A 10,040-nucleotide genomic window follows, 5' to 3' on the forward strand; every position below is an offset into this window, starting at 1 on the left:
GAGAGAGAGAGAGAGATATATATATATATATATATATATATATATATATATATATATGTATATATGTGTATATATATATATATATATATATATATATATCAAATGAAAGCTCTTGATGAGCTCTTTCTACTGGCAAAAGTATACTGTCATCCATGAGTGTACAAATTTTTATTATAAATGATTGAAATCAGTGCACAAAATCAGATCAAACTATGCAAAATTTTAGTTTTGGCCCTCCTGTAAAGTTGGTGAAATGTCACTTACGCCTTTCTGGTTCTCACCCCTCGTTATCAACTGTATAATTAAAAATAAAGTAACTATAATTAATAATACTAAAAAAAATTCACAGAAAAAGACTGTAAAAATTCTACAATAAAAATCTGTCAATTTGTTAACTGTTAGTTATCTTACCACATGGTGAACATTTTTACTTTTACTGTAAAACACAGTCAAATTTAGGGTTTTTGGAAGTAAGAACTATGAGTTTCCATGTCATTTATGGTGAAAAAGAATTAAAAGGACATTCCTGGAAGTCCCTGCGTGACACATCACAAATTTTATTTAAATGTTTTTTCTTTTTCTTTTATTCTTCACTTGTTTTTATTACGTGTCTAACCAAGAAATTCCTTTTGCAGCACTTATTGAGTTCTTATATGCACTGTACCCCATTAATTCTACTGCTTTCTCACTCAGTCGAGCACATTTGAATGATTTTCCTTTATGAATGCCTAACCTGACATAAAAAGCCTCAATGCTTCAGTGGAGTTGTTAACTTGCACATGAAGGAGCAACTTGCCTCTTGGCACTGATTTTTGAACAGCTCTTTTCGCAAGAATATTTGATTTAAATGTTTTAGTGTCATCTTAGATCAGTACCTGTCCTGAAGACACCTATTGATGGTTTGGATACAAAGAGGCTTGTGACCCAAATAAGAAAGGGGAAAAGGTCAAATTCATAAATCTAACATCAGAGAGGAAGACATTTTTAGCATGTTGTTCCCATTTCTGTCTTTTAGATAATTTAGAAATCCCAAAAAGGCTTAGTAATCTGTTAAAAAAGTCTACAGAATAAGAATTTAGATTAAACTTTCCTGCTGCAATAGGAAAAAATAGGGGTCAAGCAACTAGTGTTGTTATTGTTAACTAAAAATCTATTTAAAAGTTAAATAGATATATAAAACAACTAATAAAATTGACAAAATCACATTACAAAGTTACTTAAACTATATATGAAAATATAAGCTAATTAAAAATATTAATAAATACTAAAATAGTATATAAAACAACTAAAATAACACTGAGGAGCAATTTTTTTTTTTCTGCTGATGGCCACGCATATAATTCCCGGTGTCCATAAACACTTATTCATTTAAGATCAATATTAAGTTTTAAATTTAGGTTAAATATATATGAAAGTATAAAGGGAAGTATGTATTTTAGGTGCTGCACTCTTAAAAATAAAGGTGCTTCACGATGCCATAGAAGAACCTTTTTGTCTAAATGGTTCCATAAAAAACCTTTAACATCTGAAGAACCTTTCTGTTTCACAAAAGGTTCTTTGTGGCGAAAGAAGGTTCTTCAGATTACAAAAAAGTAAGAAAGAGATGGTTCTTTAAAGAACCTTTGACTGAATGGTTCTTTGTGGAACCAAAAATGGTTCTTCTATGGCATCGGTGTGAAGAACCTTTTAAGCACCTTTATTTTTAAGAGTGTGGTCAACATTTTTTCACCAGCTGCTGGAACAGAGAAAAAAAAATCTCCAAATGGCCAAATATTGGTTGATTAATTAGTCAATACAGGGGTTTGTTACTAAATAACAAATGAAGACCCGTTATATTGTTCGAAGAAATATATTATTGACGAAACAACAAAACAAGGCTTTATTACGAATGAATATTGTCATATTTCCCCATCTCACGAACTGAGTGGCCACTCAGCCGAGTAAAACTGACAGAACGTATTAGCCTCAGCCTAGCATAACGGTTACCATGCCACTCATGAGAAAGAGACAGTGCACAATGCTACTGGAGACATCAGCAGTGACATAACCAATTGTAGGATCAGGGGAAGAGTTATGCTAGGCCTCCTAAACCCTTGCAAGTAATAATTTGTTGTCTGACAGCTGAGGTGGGTAACCTGGACATGCTTGCAATTTTGTGCTGCTGCTAAAGATTTGATTTATTGGTACTGGAGGAATACGGAGGAAGTCACTGAAGAGGTTTTGAGAACCTCTTCAAGAATAGGAAGAAGGTACTAACGATAGACCTGAAGGAATTATATAGGTTTAGTTTACGCTTCCTTTAATCGTGATCTGTAAAGAGGCTCAGTGGTTGTTTAGCTATTTTTAAATTTGCAATAGGAAGGAGGTGTAATGATGGTGAATTGATTTGAACAGACTGGTGCATCTTGAAATGTACCTCATTTTTCTGAAATCCTCCACAAGCACTGCTAATCTTGAGAGAGAAGACGTTCATTAAATTTGATATTATCTTATAGAACACAATCTGAGCTGTATTCAGCTCTTTGTGGTCGTGATCAGTGTGGCTTCAGTCCAGATCTTCTTGTTTTCTGTGTTTTCAGAGGCAGATGTGGTCTCAATGGCAGACTCTACTATCACAGTGGGAGACATAGAGGGGGAACTCTATAAGATTGAACGGATCAGAGACATTTTGATCAGGAGGGAATCTGAGCTCAGATACATGTGAGTAAACTGATTTTTACATGTAAATATTTATGATATATAGCAGTGGTGTGTGGTGGTGGTGTTCTGAAATAAAGAGGCAAAGACCCAGTCACATTTTCTTGGTTAAATAAACATTACTTACACTATCAGAAAAGGAAAACAAAAAACAATTATATTTTATATTTTTACTTTAACAGTGCAATCAATATTATATTTATTAATGCCAAGTATGAATCTCATCAAGTTAGTGTTTTTAATCATTTTACATTTATTCCAAAATAATAAATCAAGGCAGTAACAATTTAAACAATATATTTTATTTGTGAACATGTTTAGCTATTCTTTTTAATAGTTAATTTTAACTCATTTTGAATTTTTCAGATCAACAGTCATCAAAGCTTGTTAAATATTGGTCACAGACATGAAGATTTACTTTAAATTTCACCAAACTAATTACTCACTAAAAACTCCCACAGATCATGTTTTATGCCATTTTAAGAATTCTTTTTTCATAACAAAATAGTTATATTTAGTTTTTTACTTCCTTTTTAAATTAGTCTTCCCATTAACAACATTATATTGTTCATTCAGACTGATTCATGAACAGAACGTTTGCAAACACAAGAGGCGGGATTTATCGCATGAACCAATCACAGGCGAATATAACCAGTCATATCCAATCATATTGTGATGGAGGCATTGCCTCCTCTCATGTGACTTTCCCCCATTCATTCTCAATTACCCCCAAGCAAACTCACCACATGCTTTAGGGGGTCACTCAGACCCCAAGTCTGTTAAAATTCAGTGGGCTCAGGGGAGGCAAGAGAGATGTGGACTCCTGCTGTAACTTTACCTGCTGGTGTCACTGTTGCACAGTGTTTCTTTAGAAAAACAAGTGATTTCTACATTTTTTCATTTTATATTTTGTAATATTGGCATTGTTTTATTTTTGTACTACAAATTTTATTCTCATCCAATATTTTGAGGAAGCACTGCCTCCCTTGCCTCCTTGGAGGAAATGCCCCTGATATATACCATGGGGCCTAAATGTCTGTGACTGAAAACTAGTGAAAATGTCATGTCATCCCGTGGCTTCCTTGACAAGTTGTTTTGAGAATGGATGGATGGATGCAGCCCCCTGGTTGACAACTACTGCACTACAGCTTTGTGCAAAACTTGGTGATCCATGTTACTATATCTATCATGATTTGAGAATGTTTCAAAGATAATCTTCTATGGGTTATATAGCTTTTTTTTAGAAATTTTAAACCTGAATAGCATATTTGAACTGCATATGTCTAAATGTTCAAGACCTCACTGTATTTATACGTATTCTTTTGAATACAGTACTTCATTTTGATTGGCCAGTCTCAGCATTCTGTGGTCAAATATTTTTGTATAATGACTGCAGGGGCAGTATGTAATACTGACAACTGCATAGCAGTCGAAATTCAAAATTTTGAAGGAGAGTTGTTTTTTTGCCCCCTCCTCCTCAGACTCGAAACTCACGAAGGTTGCCAGATTGATGACAAACAATTGAAAAGAGCGCAATTGACAGTGGAAGGCGACAAGCCTAACACGGTTAATGAGTTGATTTGTCCGCGTTTTAATATGCTTCTGGTCATAGAACTTTTTAGATGGATGCAGAGGCTTTTTAGGTTGGGGAGAATCTGCAGTCTCTGACCCAGTTTGTTTACTGGTTTCTATGGCTACAACGCTGTGTTTTCCATAACTGGCAACCTGGTGTGTCAAAATAACATTGGGTAAATTGGCAGTGGCTGAAATCACACAGACCAAAACAAAAAGAGACATTCAGACACAGAGCACCCATTTCAAAGTAGAATAACTGGCTGTAGCATTGTTTTTCAGAGAAACAAGCATATTATGGTATTTTTTTATGAGTAAAGTCAAAAAATGACATACAGCACCTTTAAGACTCGTTCACACCAAGTGCAATGACTATATGCATTTATGTTGTCTGAAGCCCGAGACACACTGTATGATTTTCATCTGTCCCAGATGATAGACTGGCATGGTGAAACAATCGTGGTGATTTTTGTGATTGTGGCTCCTAATCGGTGTTCCTATGTCATACAGTGAGAGAAATTGAAAGATGGCTGTTGTCATCGTTGTCATGGCACTAAAATATAAAACTGCTTACCTCAAGCTCTCATCCCTTCCTCTTTCACAGCTTCCAATTTTTTTCAGCACACATAAAACTACAACTGCAAAGTGTGATTCATCATGCTCTTGTTGTTTACCACGAGCGCATGCTGATGACGTTTTATTCTTCTATAGTAACATGCATGTCTTACCCAAGTTTATTAGATCCATGTCGCACAGTGTGATCTGCAGTGATCTTATAGGATTGCTAAAATCGTCCAGTGTGTCTCGGGCTTAACTTGAGTTCTTTGGTGAATTCTGATTGGCTTTCAATGTTTTTTTTATCATTCGTCAGCTGATGAAAATCGTTCTGAAAGTAATTCCAACATTATCAGTCCTCTGTCATTATCATTACAGCTGTGGACTTCCCTATTCTTATAGAATTTGAACAATTATTATAACTTTATAGTTATAGTTATCATTTTCATCAAAATTGAAAAAGGCCATTTAACCTATATAACCTACCGTTGCCCAGGCAATTTTTTTTCATAAATCACTCTACAGTCTCTTTCTTTGCATGTGATAAAATAAGTTCAACTCAAATCAATTATTCACACTCCATTTGGGTCCTAATCACCATTTCTGGGTTTATTTAACAATAACAACCTGCTGACTGTAAATTAACCCTTACATATTAATATTTACGTTGTGGTTTACATTTACATTTACATTTAGTCATTTTGCAGACGCTTTTATCCAAAGCGACTTACAATCGGGGAATACATAAAGCGATTCTTCTTAAAGAGGCAAACAGACACAGGAAGTGCTTGAAATACCAAGTTTTATGCATTTGTTGAAATAAGTACAAGCTATAAAAGGGAAGGAATAAATAATGAGAAAGAAATTTTTTTTTTTTTTTTAAGATGAAGTCAACTAGCGTTTAAAGAGGCGCGGTTTCAGCTGTCGCTTGAAAATTGTCAGGGATTCAGCATTCCGGATAGGGCTGGGAAGATCATTCCACCAGCCAGGAACGGTGAACGAGAATGTTCTGGATTCTCTTAAAAATCTTAATTAACTGGTTTTGTTCTGTACATGCCAAACACTTCAAAGTAAGTTCAAACTGTATCCATGTCATTAATGTTTTTAGATTAACAGAAGTGTTTTCTTTAATTACATTTTCACATTCCAGATAAACACACTACATGAACAGTAAGATTTTGTCAATTATAATTGACAGTCAACAGCCAAACCCACAAGCCTTTAGTGGTCCATAAAGTTGATCTGAGATCCTTCTCACCATCACATCTGCAGTCATCTGTCCTTCCTGTTCCCATTACCAAGAGCTACAATCAGCCAGCTGCCCCTCATTAAGATGTTAATGCTTTGCTTTTGATGCTGCCAGAGTGTCTAATGCATGGATATTGGTTTCCCCTCACAATCGTTTGGGGAAGAGATTTGGCTATCACAAAATCAGTGGGGCGTTTCTTCCCAAGTGTTTGATTGGTGCGCAGCCTCCACAGTCTGTCTCAACTGAACCGAAGAGATACAGACAGAAATCCAATGGTACAGCTTCATCATTAAACTGCCTATTTGAATTACAATTCAGGGACTGAATGCACTCTAAATACTACTATCTGACACGAGTAGCATGCTAAATAGTTACATCTTAATTAACTGGTTTTATTAAAGTCAAAAATATGAATTTATACCACAAAAACTAAATTGCTGTAAGGTAACATTTGCAGGTTAGAGTTAAAAAGCTGCCATGTGTAATTCTTTGAATATCATGATTTAAGTGGTTCAAATAATTTAATCTAATAACCAGTGATATCATTAGAAAGCTTGGTACAGGAGTACATTATCACTTGTTTTTGTTTGCATATACATCAGAATCAGAATCAGAATGAGCTTTATTGCCAGGTATGTTTACACATATGAGGAATTTGTTTTCGTGACAGAAGCTTCCACAGTGTAACAGAATGACAGTGACAGAACAAAAACACAGAAAATAAAATATAAATAAAATAGAACAAGTAAATAAGGAATAAAAATATATAAATCGACAATTGTATGTGCAGGTATATTACAATAGACAGTTTTTGTATGTACATATGCATTGAAACATTGACTACATTGCAAACATATTGACAGCATCTTTTCTTGCGTTTAGACAGCAAAAAAGACAAATATATCATAATTTAAACATTTTTAAAAAATGTTGCTTACATTCAATTTCATTGCTGTATAAAAATATCTATTTGCATCCTAAATTTCACTGTGTTGCAGCTATCCAGATGTTCAACATAGACTTATCTATATTGAAACTAATAAAAACTGTTGTTATTATTTAATACACTTATCTGACTTGTATAGATCTGATTTCGTATTGATGAGAATTGGTTAAATTTAGAGTGGGGTTAGGGACTCAAAGGAGCCAGTTGTACAAAAATGAATGTGTTAACTACAAACAAATACCTACGAATACTAATAAGATCAGGATGCATGGGCAGTGTTCAGACTCTCATTGCCACTGCAGTATATAGTAGGCATACTGTGTATAATACGCAAATTGTCTGTATGCATGTAGGGTGACCTACTGCAACTGCCAAAATGAACAGTAAACAACAGAGCTTACAGCATGGAATACTGCATCCCAAAATGCAGTGCTTTCACACAAAATTTGAGAACAAAATGTAAACTGGATGCTTTCATTAAATGTTATTTTTAACACCATGAGGTCATGTGACAACAGTGTAGAAAATGTCTGTTTGAGATGTTTATGGTAGGATAAATCTTACTGTTTTCATTACTATTAAATGAATTAGACTGTATACAGTGCTCAAGTTTTAGCTGGTATTCCATTCCGAACATTGCAAAGTAAACACTGAGTCACACTGAAGCTTTTTACACGCTCAACACTGTAAAACATGTGACCCTGCAACTGTTATTTAAAAAAAGTTATTTTTATTTACTTAAAAAGCTACTTTTATTTAAAAGCTAGTTTTGTTGGTGTCACATATTTTAGTTGGTTCAGTAATGTTGCTCATGAAGCAGAATTTTTTGTAGTGAATACTGTAAATGCTTCTGCATGCTTTAGAACAGTGCAGTGTTATCATATTTACCTGTTCTTTTGTTTTGCAGGATGGATGATATCCAGTTATGTAAAGAAATTACAAGACTGAAGAAAGAGCTTCAAAAGCTTTTGTCTATCCCAGGTGAGATCTGGGAAAGCCTCTGGAATAAATTAGAGTAAAAATGAAAGAAATACTGTTTAATGTTTTTTACAGTACAGCTGTAAAAGCTCCTTCAACTATACCTTTACTGAGGTTACTGATAAAAATTAGAGATCTCTCTCGTTATTCAATTGCTTTTACAGTTTTCTAAAAGTAGCACAATATGCACTACTGATAAAGCCAATATATTAATTCCAAACTTGCCTTGTAGAAATTATTTTGATAAACACTTGTGTGTTTCTGTTAGCGTATAAGAAGTGGCCTGGTCTTAGTAAGCATGACAATGAAAGCTGTTGCTTGGTAAAAAAAATTAATAATTCATTTTCAGATAATGACAAGTCTAACGAAGACAAACAGAAGGAGGAAGAGCTTCTGAAACAGATTCATAAATTAGTGGAGGCCAGAGACTTCTTAGTAGATGACGTGGAGTTTGAGCGTCTCAGGTAAGCCGATTTTAGCATGCTGGGAAATGAAGGAGGCTGACACACTTCATTTGCACCCTTTATTAAATCTCTGACTGAGCTCAATTCTGGGGCAGACAGAATTCTGTCTAAGGCCTGAAGGAAAAAAAACATTACTCACCCTCTAAGTACAAAAGTAATAGGATTTTATTTGTAATAAAGCCATGCTACCACATCCTGTCTCAGCAATGTCAGGAACTGAATTCAGGAAAAGTCTGCTCAGTGCTTGTGGCATCTGCACAAATTTGCGATTTAATCTTGACTTTGAATCCAGTGTTTTGCCTTGTGTATAACAATGTAATTATATTAACATAATGTAAATGCATTTAACCCCAAAAAACTTTTTCAGTTTTAGTGCATTTGTATAATCAGTGCAAAGGAATAATTACTATATTGGAGCTCCATGTTAATAATTATCAGTTGAGGAAAAACTGGATGTATTTTTAGTCCAGCTGGTGTTAAACACATGGAGCACATCACAGTGTAGGTCCATTTCCAGCCAGTTCTCAAAGGCTGGAATGGAAGTCATGTAACATGCTGCAAACCATTCACTTCCACTGAGCAGAAGTCTTTTGTAAAGCCAGCAGAATACCATGAACAAATAAAGAAAGAGAAATGCATGATACATGAATTTACATTATATTTTCAGATTACATTTCCCAGCAATAACATGAAAACCTTGAGCTAACCGAAGGACATGAAGGCCATGCATAAATAGTAAATGATACAGTCAGTCTTCACACAATGCATTGCTTCATAATCACCATATTACTTCTGCTGTACAGGGAACGGGAGGAGGACAAAGAGATGGCTGAATTTCTCAAGTCCAAACTACCAAAAAGCTCTCAAACCAAGAGTAAGTCATTCTTTTATGGTTGGTAGAACAAAAGTAATGTTTATGATTTTATTGGTCATGCAGTTAAAATATGAAACTTCTTTATTGCATATAGGGTGACTAGAAAACAAATAAGGTGGGATATTTTGTAAACATTAGTCACTGGCTATGTTTCAAATGGTTTAGCCTCTCACACAGCCCTAACTAACTCTAAAGGCTGTACAGTAATAGAGTACATGATTTTTGCTCAGAATTTTGCCCCAATTTACAGTCTGGACAAACTGACACTAGTTGCCAAAAATTAGAGCAAGTCTGCAGATTTGAGTTGACAGGTCTCAGTGAGGTCACAGTCTAATATTTTTTAGCTTCAGATTCTGTCCAGTCAGGGTAAATCTAACATGTTTCATATTTTGAGAACACCTATTGTTTTCATTTGTCACTTATCTCCTAGCAACAAGGCACATTTTTTGTGTTCTGAATGACTTAAAAAGTCAGGAAGTGAGTGTTGTTTAGTGTATGATATGTCCAGTTTTCAGCTATAGATTTTAAAAGTCATGTAGTATATTCCAGCCTTAACACTAACCCTAACCCTACCATACAGTATATAAATATATATATATATATATATATATATATACATGTATGATGCAAACAAATCTCTTATTTTGAATGCGATTAATCGCGATTAATCGTTTGATAGCACTAATATATCTATATCTATATCTA

At 34.5% G+C, this 10,040-nt stretch overlaps 1 protein-coding gene across 2 annotated transcripts in view; it reads left to right on the forward strand.

Moving 5' to 3' along the window:
• Positions 1 to 10,040, forward strand: part of pik3r6a (phosphoinositide-3-kinase, regulatory subunit 6a) — a 26,710-nt gene that overhangs the window by 1,186 nt on the left and 15,484 nt on the right. For both annotated transcript variants that reach the window (XR_001605158.1, XM_016238144.1), the window contains exons 2-5: positions 2,580 to 2,700; positions 7,927 to 8,000; positions 8,347 to 8,461; positions 9,265 to 9,335. Coding sequence is in view for 1 of the 2 variants with exons in the window: in XM_016238144.1 (XP_016093630.1) it covers positions 2,580 to 2,700; positions 7,927 to 8,000; positions 8,347 to 8,461; positions 9,265 to 9,335 (381 nt within the window). In the remaining variant the exon portion in view is untranslated. The remainder of the gene's footprint in view (positions 1 to 2,579; positions 2,701 to 7,926; positions 8,001 to 8,346; positions 8,462 to 9,264; positions 9,336 to 10,040) is intronic.

This window comes from Sinocyclocheilus grahami, unplaced genomic scaffold (assembly GCF_001515645.1).
Source record: "Sinocyclocheilus grahami isolate Dianchi unplaced genomic scaffold, SAMN03320097.WGS_v1.1 scaffold533.1, whole genome shotgun sequence".
NCBI lineage: Eukaryota > Metazoa > Chordata > Actinopteri > Cypriniformes > Cyprinidae > Sinocyclocheilus > Sinocyclocheilus grahami.